Below are 18,446 nucleotides of genomic sequence, written 5' to 3' on the forward strand. Positions count from 1 at the left end.
TTCTATAGATGACTTCTTACAGTGAAGCAGTCAGACAGTTTTTGTTTGTTTTTGGCAGTAACTCAAACACCGATTGGTTCTAATTACACTGACAAAGCAAAATGATCCCTCTTTATATATTGGTACTCTACATATTATGTTAGACATGTACAAATGCAGTGAAGTTAATGTGTGTGAGTTGGCTGAAATGTTTGCCACTTCATACTGAGTGCTCCCTAAACATTTCTAAACACTATAGTAGGCCTTTAAAGACTAAACCATGATGTAATAGCCAGAAAATTACCCTTTTTTGGGGAAAATTGAGTGTTTATTGAACCATTTATTGAATAAAACAAATAGGTAAAAAAAATCATATCATTTAATTTTTGAGGGGTTTAATTTTTTTTGTTCAATTTCTTTCCTTTTTGGTGGGGGTATCACATCGCTGATGCAGGAGTCTGAAATCTCGAAAATATTTCAAATATGATGCACTTGGCTTTAAAGAACCAGATGTCCAACCTTTGCTTAATTGACAGTCTGGTTGACTGTCTAAAAAGCCTCTCTACTGCTTAATAGACTGTTTGGCTAAACGGTGGCTATTTGTCTGACCCAAATAAGCATCTATTTGACTGGCACAGTGGATGACTGACTGAATGGCCTGTTTTTGACTGACAAGCTGAGTAACCGACTCGAGCAGTTCACCGAGGTCCTACACCAGCGGCCACCTCTGCAACAGAGTCCTGTGAATTTTAACAGCACTGTGATGCTTGGCTTTTCTCTCCAGGATACCTGGACCAAACCCAGTAAGCAGGTTATAATCTTGCTTCATAGCTGTTTCATGTAATTATACATTCTGAAAGAGGTCATGTCTACTTCTAGGTGCAGCTCGCAGCAGTTCTGTTGTACCCAGTCTGTGTGCATGATTTAAAACTTTTGTTGTAAAGCAGTGTTTTGCGTGTTTTCCTCATATAATTGTGCATCTTTGTCTATATGAGTGCAGTGTGTGTTGCTTTTTAGGAGTTTTAAGAGGTTGCTTTAGAGCCTTAAAACCCAGCGCCAGTCCAGAGGAAGGAGCGGAAATGCACTCTGGGAAGTGAACCGATCGAGATCAACAAAACACAAAGTTGGTCTTTGTGCATGTGGCTGCTAGCACAGCGAGGGGGCCTGAGTACATTGACATCACAGAGCTGAGATCAAACACTCTAAAAACCAGAAGTGATAAAGAACCGCGAGCGAAAGATAAAACCTTTAACACGAGCTAAATGCCAGACTTCCTCTGTGGCATTTGGAAATGGGATATTTTTGATTTCTCTTTTCATTCTTCAAATGAATCCAAAATTAACTTAAAAAAAACCACACAAAACAATTTCAAGTATCAACAAAAATAATATTTTATGGGTTTATTCTTTTTTGCACACACCCTCTTTCACCAAAACCTGTCAGATTGACAGGTTGTTGTTAATTCTGTATTTCAGTAAGTGCTTTTCTTATGTTTAAAACACGTATAAGCCAGCCGGTGGATAAGATCTACTGGCTGGAACTGAAACAAGCACTTTTCTCTTCCTCCGTGTTCCCTTCAGTACCCGGAAACACCCACAATTTGCGAGAAAGAAACTTCTCTCAAGTTTTCTCAGCAGCTGAATTTGAGATGATGTTGAAATGTTAATGCCTGCATTCCTCAGGCTATCTGGAAGCTGAAGGGACTGATATTAAAATAATGTGGCCACTCAGCCACATGTTCACAACCATATGTGCGCAAGAACTGAAAACATGTGTAATGTAATACAATGTAAACCCAGGAGCAGATTTAACTTGGGGTTAGCAGGATTTACACACTACAAGGTTGCTGAGTCATTGAAGCTGAATGTTTTTTAAGCACAAAAGTGTCTAATAAAGTCAGAGAATGACACAATATATACTTTTGTACATTTTTAATACTTTTTAAGAATTTTTGGGAATTAAGATTATGCCATGCGCATTCCTGGCCAGCCAGGTCCACTTATAAAAATGTAAAAAACAAGACAAAACCAAGAGCTAGGAATGCAGAATAAAATATAAAAATATCTGTTACACATGCACACATACAATATTTACAGTCATATCAACATATTCACTCTATGGCGAATATAAAAGCTTGAGGGGCAGATGCATGTTCTGCATACAGAAGCTGTTGTGGCAATTACTGTGCATTGACTTGCATGGCTGTTAAATTGTACATTAAAAAGAGGAGAATAGCAAGCGTGTTTTCAGTATTATTTACAACATTATATACAAAAATATGTAATATCCATGTTAAGTGTGTATATTAACACTATAACCAGACAGAATATTTGGAGACCCCAACCAGACGTATCAGAAAACCGAAACGAATAATAATTTCTGTGCCAGTGATGAATGACTCTCAAAGTATTGTGTCTTTATGTAAACTCTACGATTCTCTGATGTTAATTCAAAATTGTATCATTATTTAAAATTCCTTTCTGTGCATGTTAAACCGACAATATGACTTCAGCATTGTGATAAACTGATACATTTATGCCATGAGGAACCCACTTTGCATATTTGAAGGACTCTGTATTTAAGATTTGTAGACAGTATGTGTAATAACATATATATGTTTTGGATTTTCTTTTGTCATTTTATACTTCATTATCTTATATTATGTTAATATGGCCAATTTGTTCCTCCATAGACACACCTAGGACTGACTAAATTGAAACAGTGTTTTACCTTCCTTTTTCCTATATAGATGTGATGCGTGCGCTTTTTAAATTAGTCAGCAAACACAGCTGATTTTAGTCTTTTTAAAATGTCAAGCTGCTGGAAAGGTAATAAATCTGATGCTTTAAACACAGCTTTGAAAGCTAAAAGCAGCTTGTCGTGGTATCATGTCTATGGTCAGCTCAAGATGTTCAGGGAAAGATATGAGACAGAAGACATCATTTGCCAAACATCCTTTGCTACATTATTACTGGACAGTGATTCAGTCATGGCCAAAGATAGAAGCAAAGCCTTGAGTTACACTTTTAGTGACAGTATCAGTAACACTGATGTGCTCACTGTAGGAATGTACATAATTATAGGTTGTAAATTGATAATGAGTAGGTTTGCTGGATTTGAAGTGGATGAAGCTGGATTTGAGGGTACTTTGTCTTTTGAGTGGTTTTCAGATGACTGCAAACACTCTGAAGGCTTTTCCTCCTGTGGGGTTTGTTAGGCTGGAAGAGGAAAAGCAAAAAGGACACGTTACATGAAAAGCATGGACCTTTAAAACAAAACATCTCTCTACATGCCAATCAAATACGCACAATAAAATTCCACGCTTGCATGAGATGTTACCTTTCTGAGGTGATGCCATTCTGATAGCTGCCGCTATAATGCCTCTTCTTGTCCACTGGCATCACATCAAGGTAACCTCCTGACTCGTTCTTGATCACTCCAGCGTGAATGGCCGCTCTGCAGATACTCGACTTCTGGATGGGCCAAGACAATGAGTCGTTAGGCAGAAAAGCACCTCTAACCTATCAGCATTATACTGTGGCACTCTGTGTGTTCACATTATCAAATGCAGCTGCTTGTGTTGTTAAAAACTGAGCAGAGGTTTGAATTGCAACAGTAATTAAGGCTGCATTAACTTCAGGCCTTACAGATGCAATGCATTTGATATCTGAGTGTGAAGTCTTCTGGTTTATCTTATAAGTTAAGTAACAAATTACTATTGTTACCCAAAGTGAGGACAATAATGCAAAAACTTACATCTGAGTAGTATTTTGTCCCAATAACTCGTGCTTGGCTCTCACGCAAACAGTTCCTAGGACAATACAACCTGGGAAAAGCCAGAGCTAAGGTAAGGTCAAAGAGCCCGTTGTTTCCAGACAAAACTTGACTAATCAGCTCAAATTTAAACCAGTTTTTGAAAAGAAAAGAAAAGAGGAAGAAAACTATAAATGATAAAGTACGCACCAGTTGTTAAGACAGAAATTCAAAGATGCACAAAAATGTATGTATACAGACAGTAGTGACACCACTTTTACCTTTGGTGGTCATAAAGGTCATAGCTGTAATCAACACACGTTACCTGGGACAGTGTCGTACAGGTTTCTTGAAAGGACAGAAAAGCGCCACAGTGGTATCACATCTTACTGCCTTGACTGGGAAAAAAAAACAGCTGATGAAGCACAGCAAAACAAATATGCTACAGTATTTCTGTGGCTATGAGAAATGAACTTCTTACCAGGCACAGACTCAACTTTAAAAGAATTTGCACTTCTGTTTTTCCTGTAAAGTTGACAAAAATGGCAGTAAGCCTGATGTATTATAGCCATCCATCACAATTAAACAGCCAAAGTATGAAGCTTAATAAATAGACACAAATACAGAGGCCGAGTCATACCCAATGGATTGAATACCATTCTTGTATGACTTGGTGAAATGTTGTTTTCTGCCCAGTCTGGTCACATCGATCCATCCTCCATCATTGTCAATAACACCAAAGTGTAGCGCAGCTCCACACACACTGGATTGCTGGATCAATCACGCAAAGATTGGTTTATACAAAATAATAATAAATGAAAGAATACATCGAGTGCTGTTACTTGTGAGTTTTTACCATATCATAGTATCCAGTCCCAACTACTTTTCCAGGCCTTTCAAGGCAACCGGGTGGGCACTCATATCTATGGACAGAAACCACAGTAAAGTGAAGATCATAGTGGTACTGAAGCCAAGTCTGTTTCTACTAATCATCTGTGTTAATGATAATAAGTTCATCTATACACATCATCTTCTACCTGTTACAGGTTGTTCCCTTGCACTGATCCCTCAGCTTGGTCTCACAGTCCACCTGTTGGCCTTAAGTACACAAACTCGTCAGTATTAATATTGTATTCATATCTGTTACTCAGGGAGCTATAGTAATAGGAGTTCATCCTTACACATCTGCTCTGTGCTGACAACCATGTCTCTTTCCAGGTTGTCACTGGGCGAGGTGCTTGGTGCCTGGGCCCTGGGTTGGGGCTCTCCGTCTCTTACTGGTTCTGGTTCGGGTTCAATGTAATTGGTCTCCTCAATCTCAGGAGCCGGACGCCTGTCAACACCTCCGTCTGAAAACACAGTCCGTTGCAGTTATTCAATTTTTAGGAGCTGAATAAATTTTTCTGTGCACTTTTCTGATTGTATTAGTAGTAGTAGGATGTCCTAGGATGCTAAAGGCGTGTGCTGCTGAACTTGAGGAGCCGCTACAACGAGTCTTCAATCTCAGTCTGCGACTGGGGAGAGTGCCCGCCCTATAGAAGACATCTTCCCAAAAGGAACCGGCCCGATGAGCTGAATGACTTCCAACCGGTGGCACTGACGTCACATCTTATGAAGATTCTAGAGCGGCTCTTCCTCAACCTCCTCCGACCACAGGTACAACATGCCCAGGACAGGAAAAGGCACGGTCAGGATCCTGTTTCTTGACTTTTCCAGTGCCTTTAATACCATCTGGCCCTGTCTGCTCCAGGAGAATCTAAACAGGATGGAGGTGGACCCCTGCCTGGTGGCTTGGATCTCCGACTACCTCACCGACAGACCACAGTACGTCAGGCTGAAGGACATCACGTCTGACACTGTGGTCAGCAGCACAGGAGCACCACAGGGAACTGTGCTGTCCCCTCTTCTCTTCACCCTGTACACCTCTGACTTCTGCTACAACTCTGAATTATGCCACATTCAGAAGTTTGCAGATGACACGGCCATCATGGGGTGTATCTGGGATGATCAGGAAGAGGAGTACAGAAGTCTGGTGAGGAACTTTGTCGCATGGAGTCACACAAACCACCTGCAACTCAACACCTCAAAGACTAAGGAACTGGTTGTGGATTTCGGGGGGTCCAGAGAAGGTCCACTGCCGGTTCAGATAGAGGGGGAGGAGGTGGAGGTGGTCAACAAGTACAAGTACCTCGGGCTGTGGGTGGACAATAAACTGGACTGGTCATGCAACACAGAGCACCTGTATAAAAAAGCCCAAAGCCGACTGTACTTCCTCAGGAGGCTGAGGTCTTTTAACATCTGCAGGAAGCTCCTGAGGATGTTTTACCAGTCGGTGGTTGCTGGAGTACTTTTCTATGCTGTGGTGTGCTGGGGGAGCAGCACAGCAAAGAAGGACTCATCCAGGCTGGAGAAACTGATCAGGAGGGCTAGCTCTGTGGTCGGCATGAAGCTGGACACTCTGGTGACAGTGGCAGAGAAAAGGACATTAAAGAAACTGATGGACATTATGGACAATGCCAGGCATCCTCTGCACACGGCCATTAACAACCAGAAGAGTCTGTTCAGTGACAGGTTGCTTCTCCCCAAGACAAGAACTAACAGACTTAAAAACTCCTTTGTCCCACACGCCATCAGACTGTTTAACTCCTCTCTGGAGGGGAGAGGGAGGGGAAACAGGAGGACAAAGGAGGGGGGGACAACTAAGCTGTAGTGCCTCTTCACTGTGCAATACTTTTTGTTCACATCCAACGGTGCAATAGACTCACAATACTTGAAATGTGCAATTCCCTTGTATTCTTATTCCCATTTATTCTATTTATCCCTTTTGTATGCTCTATATTTATATATGTGTGTATATATGGTATATTTCTGCTCACATTCTGTAACTTCTGTCGGTGCTGTGCTATTGGAAACCGAATTTCCCGGAGGAACCCACCCGAGGGATTAATAAAGTTTTATCTAATCTCTAATCTACCTATCTAGTTCTTCTTGATTTAACTGTGCAAACATACATTGGCTCAGTATAAATGGTCAAAATCATGGGAAACCTCCACAGTGATATAAATGACTAAAATACAATAAAGATAATAATAAACATGTGAATAACACATGAGTTATGTACAAAAATAAATAGGCAATAACCCACGTTTATAGCAGAGGTTGTCCCTGCATCCCCCACCATAGCTCGCTGGACAAGCAGAGCAGGGAGTCCCATATTTGTATGGAGCATGACCCCACCAGTTGCCTCTGGAAAAACAAACAAACAAGAAAACAAACAAAAGAAATGATAATACTGTTTTTTTTTATCACAGTTGTAACCTGCCAGGAAGTGCAGAACCTTTTGTTGTATATTTCTTAGCTTTTCTTCCATGTAAAGAAATTAAAATATGTACGCAGTAGGAACAAAAATCTAATAAAGTAACTGCATGCCTTCTGGCCTTTGTAAATTTCTGTTATTGCTTAATCATTTTTGTGATTGCTGATGACAGACCTGTGTCGTGAGCGACTCACTCATTACAAATGATGATGTTTACCTCTGACTCCTCTCTTCTTTCACTGAAGCAGCATGGAAACATTTTCTAATGTGTTCATGTCCTGGGTGAAAACTTACGGCGGGGAGTAGTTGCAGACCAGATAGACTGCTTTGGCCCAGATCATTCCCCACACATTCATGTTGTAACACACGTTGATGGCACAGCCAATGCGATTACTGGTCGCCCACACCAACTAAACAAAAAACAAAACACACACACAAAAACAGACGATGTGAACAGAGTTGTATCATGTAACAGAAAAGGCAGTGGTAATTATGGGTTGTAGTATGCATTCACAGTTATATAATGTCATATTTTACTCAGTTTTGTGAGTAGTTATCAATAAATATTCATTTTAAAGCAAATAAACAACCTAGTTGCACAAATTTTCTTGGTTAAATTTAGCTCATTCCTCAAATTGTAATTGCAATTAAATAGAAGAACTTTTGATATCCCAGATATTTATATACCAGTAAATATGATTTTGTTAAATAAAAGAAACATATGATCACTAGTGACTGTATAACTTCTAAGACAATTACCTGAGTATAATGAGTACAAACAGGTCCCGAACACCTGAATGGACAGTGTGGGTTGCACTCCTGGGCGTAGGGATAGCTATAATACCTCACCTCATCATACCAGGCCTGGACATGGTAGGTTGGGGGCCGGTCCCTGATGTGATAGAAAAAGTGTTAAAAGTATAATAGATGGATGAAGCTACTGTCACATCATCCACTCCTGAAGTCTGTTCTGAACTTGAGATGAAAGATTTCTTGGTTTGACATTGGGGGTCTGACTGAAACCACCTGATTGGCTTAAAGCTGGTCAATCCCAAGTCATTAGCTAACGAACATCCTCCTGTCTTAAATAAAATTTACAGAGGTTTACAAACAGATTTCAATTTTTACTCATTATGACACAAAATAAATGACTGAATAAACTGAGTAGGAAATTGTTTACAGATGTCAAGACAGAACTGACTCTACTTTACCACTTTTTAGCACTGGAGGGTTAAGATGTGAGCTGTTAAACTGCATTTAAAAGTGTACATTTAACTTTAAATACACTGTATTGGAGACAAAGATGCGTTAGTTCAGAGCTGTCAAACATGTGACACAGAAAGGACAGAATATTTTAATTGCTACACTTCCCTGCACGCACCTGCCCCAGTGTGCTCCGAGGTTTTGGCCTATTTGTGTCAGCATGTGACTCGGTCCATGTTCCCATCTGCAGGTGTGAGCCCAGTGCTCTGCACTTCTCTCCAACTCGTAATCCCATACCTGAGGAGCACACGCATTTTTCACCACAAAGATTTCAAGAAACACACACACACACACACACACACACACACACACACACACACACACACACACAGGTTGTTGGATAAAAACGTTACTGCATTTGAAAAAAATGTACTTAGAAGTTTTCCTTTTAAAGTTAGGGCCGCTAATATTTTATTGCTATTATGATTTGAAAGAAATAACGTAATATGTGTTTCATCTGACCACAGAGGTTTTCCATTTCCTGCAGCCTAATTTACATGGATTTACATTTTGGGGGGGATTTGATTTGTTCTGGGTTTATAGTCTCCTGTTAGTGGTTTGATTTTAAAGTCTCTGTATTTATGACTTTTTGTTATTTCATGCCTTTCGCCCCTTGTTTTGTTGATGACATGTTTCTAAGTTCCCTTTTGTGTTCCCTTCTCTTCCTCCAGTCTTGTCTCTGTGTCCGTCTTTAGTGTTTGTCAAGTTTGCACGTTTAATTCTGTCTCAGAGTTAATTGTATTTCCTGTTTTATTTTGATAGTCTCTTGTCTGCCTTCCCCTCTCTTGTTAGTCCTGATTTGTTTCTGCTGTGTTTCCCACCCGTTTCGTCTCGACTTTTATTGTCCTGATTCTACTCTTGCATTCTGGCTGTATGTTTCCCTGATTCATGTTTTCTAGTTATCTGTGTCCCTGGTCCTGCTCTGCAGTCAGGAATACTATGTAGCCTTGCACGTAAGAGCAGTAAAGCTGCTTTTTTAATTCATTCCTGCCTTCCAAGTCTTTCATTTGGGTGGACACACTGCTTGCCACACAGCAGTTTCATGACATAATTAGTTACACAATGTTCTCCAGCAGTTTTCTTAAGTACCACTTACATTTTCCAGCCTTTTCTTGACCTGTCCCACTTTTTGGAGATATGTTGCTGTTATCAAATTAAAAATGATCAAATACTTCTTTCTTCGGTTCAACCATTTGATATGTTTTCTATGCTCAATTGTGAATAAAATATGGCTTTATGACATTTGTAAATCATTGCATTAAATGATTTACACTTTCCAAAAGGGCCCATTTTTTGAGATTTGAGGCTGCCATAAAAAAAAAGATCTAAAATTAACCACACAAACTTCATGTGAAGTGTTATTTCATTTCACCTCAAACATTGACCTGGTCTTTACTTGAAAGCACTGTGGCTGTATGCATGCCTCTTGCAAATTTGACACCATATGGTCAAAACGAGGCCTATACACTCTCTAACACACACAGACACACACATGAGAGACCACCACATCAACTGACAGCTTTGTGCTACTATTCAGTGCAGTTGTTTCAGCTTGTTTCCAGTAAGTTCTGGCCTCATAAAACAATCTGAGAGTTAGAAAAAGCAAAGACCCCCCCAAAAAAGAAAGTAACTAACAAACACAGGAGCACAGAGACTTTTTGTTTTAAGGACTGATGCCATCTTTTCCAGAGAAGCTTAAGAAAATCAGCTGAAAATACCTGAAACTTACTCCCATACCTCTTATTTTAAAGAGAGCAGACTGGGGGCTGCGCAATTTTAATGTCGCGGCAAAGTTAATTTACTGTTGACTCTGTTGGGGAGGGAGAAGAATAGGTGCAGTGTGCAGTCTGCTGGCATACTGTTTAGTTGCATTAGAGCTATCGCGCGTCAAAACTAATAGGATAATGTTTAAGTGTTGAGTTGTAACTGCTTTGACCACCATAATACGTTCCATATGTTTAGACTAAGGCTAACACACTGTTGCACACTGTAGTGCTAGTTGTTGTTCATGCCTGAGTGGAAAAGTGATATTTGGACTGGAGATTTTTGGCCACAGTCCAGCTTTGGCTGATAGATATACAACATAGAGAATTCTTTAATATTACCTGTGTGGCATCGTTTTCAAAGTTTTCTTAACATGATGCTGTAAATGTTAGAATTCTCATGTATTTTCAGTTCAAATTAAGTATTCATATTGTATTCATACAATATTAAAACTCCATGTTGAGAGCATGTTGCAGTAATGTGTGATAAGACATGATATGGAATAATGCACAAAAGTCGTTAGCCACCTCGTTTTGTTTTTTTAACTAGAAAATGAGAGATAGATGCAGCACCATCTATCCACCCAGCCAACCAGCAGAGAAGCCCACACTTCCCTAACCTGGCCACCTCCTGCAGATATAATGGGGGTGGAGGGGTGGGAAACCTAATCGTTTGCAAGCCAGCTGACAAATATAATCTCTCCATGTCCTGAGTAGGCCCCGGGGATAAACCCAGTGATTTATTGAAATGTGCAAAAACAAATAAAAATACAATATATAAGGCAAGAATCTTCATTTGACTGGCTTTTCAGAATTTTACAAACTTGAAAAATAAATATTAGGTTTGCCCTTTTATTCTTTAACACAGCTTCAAAGCTCTTCTTGTAATTCCTTCAAATAGTTTTTGGAATAGTTTACTAGGCTTGAAGGAGGTTATAAAGCTCTTCTTTGAAGGTTGTCTACCTTTTGTTCCGTCAAAATGATCCCACAATGCTTCATTTAGTTTAATTTGATGATTTAAGAGAGAGCAACATATGGTGTGCTCAGATACTGTTGTATCTTGATCTCAAACTTGTACATGCTTTAATGTTTCCCTTCATACTCTTTGCACTATTTGAACTATCCTTCTGTCCCCATTAAGGAGCTTTTCTCTTGTTTATCACTTCTTGTAAGGAGGACCAATATTGTTGAGTTTTGTAGATGAAACTTCTTTGTTCCATACACATGTGTGGAACAGCACAGGCACGCAGCTCTGATAGACAAGCTTTATACTGCAAGGATTTTAGAAAAATAGAGCATTGTTTCAGTGAGGTGTAAGGGTTCCACGACTTTTTTCATCTGTACCATTAATGTAACAGCAGAATGCAGTCTGCACGTATTTGGCTGCCAGTGCCACATTGTTGTCTTCTCACAGCCACAGTGCACAGATGGAAATAAGGTACTTAGATCATTTAAACCTAAAAAATAAATACTTTTATTTAATGGTTAACAAACACATAACACTGAATCAGACAAGCTGTAGGAGGTCTGGGAAATTTTGACTATCAGGCACTTCTGCCCTGCATTGATCTTAGACATCAACAACGCACAAATCTCAACCTTTTCTGTTTTCTGCTGCAGAGAGTAATGGTCTGTGTCGCTTCATTATTCTCCCCATTTGTTATTTTCCCCCCTTGATTATCCAGCAGAGGAGAAGATAGACTGCTGGCCTTTGGAGAAAGGTCACCGTAAAAATGAGCAGTCTTCTTTTGCATTCCAAAGAGCATTAAGCTTCTCAGCTACAGCCCCATTTCCAGACATTGGCCAGCACCACCTCTGCAACAGAGTGCAAGTGCAAGATCTGCATTCTTACAGCAGTACATTTGGGAGAAAGAATACTGCTGCAGAGAATATTACTGAAGAAGAAAACAAAAATAGATCCTTTTCTATTTAAAGGTATGCGTAGCAGTATGCTTGTTATACAACCTACTATATAAAGTCTCTTTGATTGGGGGAACGTTTAGGAAGTTTCAAAAAAGCACCAAAATCCTGCAGTTGAAAAACTAAATACTTGGCTTTTATCAGTCCTCTTTCTTACAACGACATCACCACAAGTAACAATATCCACTGCTAAAGAAACATTGGATTAGTCCACGTAAAACATTCACTGTATCGCCAAAAGTTTCCTTTCACTCATCACATTCACTGAATTCAGATATTCCAGTCACTCTCTAAGTGGTAGGCCAACTAAAAGACACAGAGCAGGTCCAGTGGATGTTGAGGCACAGTGTGCAGGGGTCACCAACGTTCTGCAGTCAATCGCCACAGGCCTCCAAACTTAACGTGGCCTTCAGATTAACTCACCAACAGTGCACGGAGAGCTTCATGGAATGGGTCACCATGACCAAGTAGCAGCGTCCAAGCCTGACATGACCAAGCACAATACAAAGTGTTTGATGCAGTGATGTAAAGCATGTCGCTACTGGACTGTAGAGCAGTGGAAGCTTGTTCTCTGGAGTGGCAAAACATGCTCTTCCATTTGGCAATTTGATGGATGAGTCTCAGTTTGGCGGTTGCTAGGAGACAATACTTGGCTAAGCGAGCTGAGTCAAGTGGAGAGTTTGGTGGACAGGGATTATGGTGTGGGGTTGTTTTTCAGAAGGTGGGCTCACCTCCTTGAAGAAACTCTTAATGCTTCAGCGTACCAAGACGTTTTGCTCCTAGCTTCATGGGAACAGCTTGGGGATGACCCTGTCCTGTTCCAACATGACTGCACACCAGTGCACAAAACAAGGTCCATAAAGACATGGAGGAGTGGGCTTGGTGTGGAAGAACCTGACTGGCCTGCACAGAATTTTGACCTCAACACCTTTGAGATGAAGCCTTCCAAGAAGATTTGAAGCATTTATAGCTGCAAAGGGTGGGCCGACATGATATTAAACCCTAACCTTAACCCTTCGAAAGCGTGTGAAGACGGATGACTAAATACTTTTGGCAAAATAGTGTACACTGGCACCACCGTGCACTATGAGATATGCGAAGGCTCAAATAAAAACTAATACTGGCTTGGGATTGCGTGAGGTGCGATGAAAGAAAGAGGAGGTGATGAGTTTGTGAGACAGAGTGGAGGATGCTAAAGAAAAGCCTGAGAGAGAACTTGTGAGGCTGACGATCAAGTGAGTAGGACTGAGAAAAAGACTCAGCAAGAGGAGAAATGGAGGGATAGAGCAAGGAGAGGCTCAGTAGGAAGAGGAGGGAGGGAGGGCAGGATAGTTGAGGTAGAGGGCAGGAAAACACTGCGGGGGTGAGAGCTGGACCTGGGCCAGGGTCAGCAAGGGCGGGCAAACAGGAGACAGGAGGTGGAGCAAGCCAGACGGTGGCTTTGGCCTGCAAAGCTCGTTTTCTCTCTTTCATTCCCTAATCTGATGTCTTTAGCTGGCAGAGTCAGGAAAGTGCCTTTTTATGAAAAACACTTTAGTGTAACTAGAAAGAATAGCTGGAAAGAGACCTTGCTTCTAATCTATTCTATAAAGATGCATCATTTATACGGTGTGCTACTTGTAAATACAGACTATATGTAACTTAAGCAAGCTTGCTTAGTGATGTCCATCCACAGACTAACTGTACAGGTGCATCACACATACCCACATACCTGCAAATCTGTACAAGAATATCACTCAACAAAACTGATGCACAGAATTCTAGAAGTGGATGTTAGTAAAAGTAATCCATATCATTTGTCAGAGACTTATGGGAAAGACAAAGAAAACTTATAGACTATGAAGACCAAAAACACTTCGACTCGGTATCACGGCAAAACGTATAATAGACATGCCAATCCACTGTGTCCATTTCACACTTTGCTTCTTCAAAATGTGAAATATACATGCATGCAGAAATTGCATTACCAGCAGGGAGAGATAAAATATTTAAAGCCACAAAGTTGGTACTGAGTAACAAATGTATGAGTCCTTACTATAAAGCTGGGAGGCTAACATATATTATATACATATAAATGTAAATGATGATTATTTTCGTGTTGGCTTGAAATAAAATATCTCCCCCTGCTGTTACTGCAACTTCTGCATTCATTTCATGTTTTGGAGAGCCAAAGCATGAAATCTACATGGTGGACTGGTGCGTCTATTACATGCCATCATATCAGGTTGAACAGTTATGTTGTACAGTTAAGTGATTAAAACTAGCTGAAAGCTGACCTTTCAGACAAGTAGGAAGCTATCTGAAAGGTCAACAAAGCCTTAATACTTAACAGATAGAGATAATCACCACTACAGCCCTCTGCATTTAATCATTAGGTGTTATTAATCTCTGCCTCTCTTCCACAGAGGGTCTTCATCCTGTCTTCTCTCAACCGGTCGCAGCAGATGGCTGCGCCTCCTGAGCCTGGTTCTGCTGGAGGTTTCTTCCTGTTAAACAGGAGTTTTTCCTTCCCACTGTCGCCAAAGTGCTTGCTCATAGGGGCTCATTGTTAGGGTTTTTTCTGTATGCATTATTGCAGGGTCTACCTTACAATAAAAAGAGCCTTGAGGCAACTGTTGTTGGGATTTAAATAAAATTGAACTGAACCACTGCACTTATCAAGAAGGTAAGAAATAAATCTACATAGACTATCAAGCTATAAACGTAAGCTATAGAGCTATGGAGTTTTTAGCTTCAGAAAAGCAACAATGAAAAGTTTAATTGCAGTCTACCTTAATGTCCTGTCATACATCACACAGCATATTGACACATTTACAAATCCAAAACGTAACCACATTTCTTTCATTAGCGATTACTGTAAGGAGGGACAGCATGCTTGTTATCAGTACTAAATTTAATCACGACCCCATATTCATGATAGAGTTCTAACTTCAAAGTGTAATTAATATTAGTACTATTTATCCTTTTAAGCAGTAGAAAGAACTGTTAAATATTCCACAGTGCACTTGGCCTACAGATAGCTGTGTGCTCGGTGCTCACCATGTACTCCATGTTGGAAGCAGGAGGGTAGACCTGACCCCGCAGTTTGTTGTGCAGGTCCAGGATGAGGTGCATGTCTCCCTCGCTGATGGCCCTCCTCCCTCTAGGCTTGGCCCTCCACCACTCCTCATCTTTGTTTGTATACTTGTTCAGGATGGACTCGAGCCGGGTGGAGTTGGTGAGGGCCAGGGCCTGGATGGTCGTGTTCAGGCAAAGGAACAAGATCGCTACTCTCAGCAAGCCAGGGAAAACAATAGACCTCCTCATGATGGGGAAAACACTGATGCTGCGAGGAATACTGCAGGACAGACAGTGCAGGTTATTAGCCTGCCTCAGACTGTGAGAGCAAAGCCTGAGGGCTCAATCAAAATGTTTGTTTTAGCTCTTATATCACAGCTCCTATTAATAACATTCCTTTACTTATTAATGGGATTGCCATTACTAAAAAGCTACAGTACTACTGCATGTGCTAATATACCCAAAAAGAAAAAAATATTAACTGTTTATTTAGATAACATATTTTAACATAAGAAGAGAAGTACTAAAGAATAATAAACACATATTCTCTAGGTATTCTCTGCCATGGGAATATAAATAAAAAGTGTTTTTTTAAAATAGCTAAGTGTAGTGCCAGTGTACCTCTAAATTGCGCCAACCTTTCTCCCAGGTGTAATATTCCTAGAGTTAAGCCGTCTGTCGTTCACTGGATAATGACAGTTTTCCAATCCAAGGAGCCTTTAAATCCATCCATCACACGGACTGAGCGCAAGCAGTCCGGTCTACAGCTCTGCAACATCCACTCAGGACAGAGAGCTCACAAGTGTGTTCAGCTACCTGTTGGATACCGTTAGCAGCGGGCTGCACCGGACTGCTGCGCATTTTGCGCTTATATGCCAAATTTGCTCTTAGCAACGTGCAACGCAACGGACCACGCCTCTGCGCACCCACTCGCTCACACTCACACAGACCCTCACTTGCACATCCACACGCCGGCAGGGGCGTGCTGGAACTCCAGGAACGATCTATTTGAGGAGGCACCTGATCGTATCAGCAGTGACGTGAAGGTGACACGAAGGACGTTAGGAGAACGGCCCACTCACATGTTATGCACATTTTGAAACTGTATCGATGAAAAACAATAATTATCATGTGGTAAAAGTGTGCTGTGAGGCATTTAAGGATTTTCAGTCATGGCTTCCTATATAAGAAGATACCGACCATCCTTTGTATCTGTGTCCAGCAAAGAAAAACAGATGCTGATTATGTGCACTCTGCATAAACTTTGAATTGAGCGGTGTTTGAGCGGGAGGCTTCACTGCTATGTTTAAGAACGGCATCGGCAGTAGCAGCCAGCAGGGTGGCCTCTATTCCCCTGCGACACGACCATAAAAGCACTGATTCATCTGCCTGAACACACACACTAGAACAGCTGTGAACGTTTGTGCGCTGCGTATGTGTGCGCGCACTTCCTTTAAGCAGACATTCTCTGTTCCCGATGTTCATCATTTGATAAATTATTATAATTTTTAAAATGTGGCAATAATGAGGCAACAAAGGCCACGCCTCCTTCGTTGATAGACGGGTAAAATGATGCTAATTATTTAGGCATTTAGCTTGAAATATGGTACCCGCACTGCAACTAGAAGACCCAGGATCCACTATTTTTGTATCTCTTTTTTATATTACGTGCTACATGATATGCTGCAACACATGTCGATGCAACATGAGGACTGTAGTTGGTTTATTTAAAATTGCCCACATGCCAGGCCAAGGTAAATAGGATCTAATGACTTTTCTGTTTATTGGCCATCATTCTCACAAGTCTACATCTGAAGTTGTTACCATAAAATGATTCATTTCTTATTATACAAACACTATATATCGTGTAAACGGGGCTTTGACTTCAGTTAAATCCAGCCAAAAATAAACATGACATCACTACAAAGGTTTATATCAACAAGTGTACAGTTTAAGTTTCGCTGAGATTTCAGGCATTTTGTTATCCTCTGCTTGTATCTGCTGCCCCCTCCTGGATATAGCGGAGCGTTTAAGACCTGAAAAAGATCCAGAGATCTCGAACAGCTGACTTATTTTAACAGTGATAATAATTTTTGCACATCAGGTCATCTCACATATCAAACACGCACATTAAGCTCATAGCTCTTGTTCACATATATCTATTTAATACTTATATTTTTTTTGTCTCCATTTATTTATTCATGTTATTTGTATTTATCTATTTGTACATCTGTGTGTGGACAGCAGAAAAAGAATTAGCTTGTACAGAGAAATGCTTTTCTTTGTACACATGACAATAAACGCTTTGAATCTTGAATTTTGAAAAGCCTCTGTTACAGTATGTAGTGACTTATTGAGAACTTCAAGTTTCTTGCCATTAGGCAATGGCAGTATAAACAAACTCCTTATATGGTTCTTGTGAAGTAACTCTCCAAGCAGCTCTCTTTGGCCCTATACTAAAGATTCAGAGAACGAGAGAACATTGATGCAACCTGAATTTACAAGATTTTGGATGATACATTTTTTGTAATTTTGCCTCTACACCAGTTACTGTTGTGGGTTTTAAATCAAATAATCAACATGTGTTTGAAGTGCAGATTTTCAGCTTTACTTTGAGGGATTTGGCAAAAGTATTGCATTGACTGTTTCAGTAGTTGATCCATTTTTAAACACAGCCCCACATTTTGAGCTGCTCAAAAGTAATTGAACAAACTAATATGACTGTAAATATTAGGATTCTTTTAAATACTTTGATGGAAATCCTTTGCAGTTAATGACCGCCTGAAATCTAGAACCCACGGGCAGCACTACTTGCTTTGTTTCCTTACTGCTAAGCCTTTCTGCATCCAGTTGCTTTGCTTTGGGTCATTATCTGATAGTAGAAAAAACTATCATAGATAAATTGTTACTTCGTACACCTCACTAATGACAACAAGTTTTACTTTTTGTATATAAATAGTATACATAATGAATTAACACACTGAAATGTTGATTTATTTTTTTTTTGTAGTTTTGCTGCTGTGGTTCAGTCTTAATGGATGCAAGCTCAACTACATGTGAGCTAAGAACTGCACATCCTGTTATTGAGATTTACACTATGTCGAACTTCCAGTAAATTTTACTTCCAGTAAAGCCACACTAAAAGCAAACCATCCCTTTGTTAGACCCCCCCCCCCCCCCTCCAAAAAAAAAAAAAAAGGTTTTCTACAAAATGTGCAGCCATTTAATTTGTTTATTCTTTTTGGTGATGGTCTGTGGGATCTGCTGGATAGCCATGTGAGTGAGGACAGTCACAGTGGAAGTACAGAGATACATGATACATCCTTTAATTCCCTGGACAGAGGATCCAATCCAGGACAACTAATGGCTTTTAAAGACCATATACCCGCACCTCT

General features: G+C 40.4%; 1 protein-coding gene across 2 annotated transcripts; it reads right to left on the reverse strand.

Moving 5' to 3' along the window:
• Nucleotides 1-1,901: 1,901 nt before the first annotated feature.
• LOC146554245 (cysteine-rich secretory protein LCCL domain-containing 1-like) lies at nucleotides 1,902-15,911 on the reverse strand. 2 transcript variants are annotated; one of them, XM_085253750.1, is made up of 15 exons: nucleotides 15,690-15,911; nucleotides 15,034-15,331; nucleotides 8,430-8,548; nucleotides 7,808-7,940; nucleotides 7,343-7,458; nucleotides 6,878-6,978; nucleotides 4,914-5,081; nucleotides 4,770-4,830; nucleotides 4,589-4,655; nucleotides 4,373-4,503; nucleotides 4,214-4,257; nucleotides 4,058-4,130; nucleotides 3,736-3,805; nucleotides 3,319-3,452; nucleotides 1,902-3,197 (listed from the first exon to the last, which is right to left on the reverse strand). In XM_085253750.1, the coding sequence occupies exons 2-15, from the start codon at nucleotides 15,298-15,300 to the stop codon at nucleotides 3,146-3,148; spliced, it is 1,536 nt and encodes a 511-aa protein (XP_085109876.1). In that variant the 5' UTR covers nucleotides 15,301-15,331; nucleotides 15,690-15,911; the 3' UTR covers nucleotides 1,902-3,145. The 2 variants fall into 2 exon arrangements, with proteins under 2 accessions (XP_085109876.1, XP_085109874.1); XM_085253748.1 differs by having other exon boundaries at nucleotides 15,673-15,911.
• Nucleotides 15,912-18,446: the final 2,535 nt, after the last annotated feature.

The sequence above is a fragment of the Mchenga conophoros genome, linkage group LG18, assembly GCF_057382185.1.
Source record: "Mchenga conophoros isolate Kocher_MC1m ecotype Shallow Benthic linkage group LG18, M_conophoros_male_GT1.1, whole genome shotgun sequence".
Classification (NCBI taxonomy): Eukaryota; Metazoa; Chordata; class Actinopteri; order Cichliformes; family Cichlidae; genus Mchenga; species Mchenga conophoros.

What these genes read in the sequence shown, in the direction of transcription:
- LOC146554245 (XM_085253750.1), bottom strand. Translation starts at nt 15,300, where the DNA reads ATGAGGAGGTCTATTGTTTTCCCTGGCTTGCTGAGAGTAGCGATCTTG. An exon ending in AATGGTATTCAATCCATTGG is followed by an intron (nt 4,258 to 4,372) that starts GTATGACTCGGC and finishes TCAACTTTACAG; the next exon opens with GAAAAACAGAAGTGCAAATT. An exon ending in GGACAAAATACTACTCAGAT is followed by an intron (nt 3,453 to 3,735) that starts GTAAGTTTTTGC and finishes TGGCCCATCCAG; the next exon opens with AAGTCGAGTATCTGCAGAGC.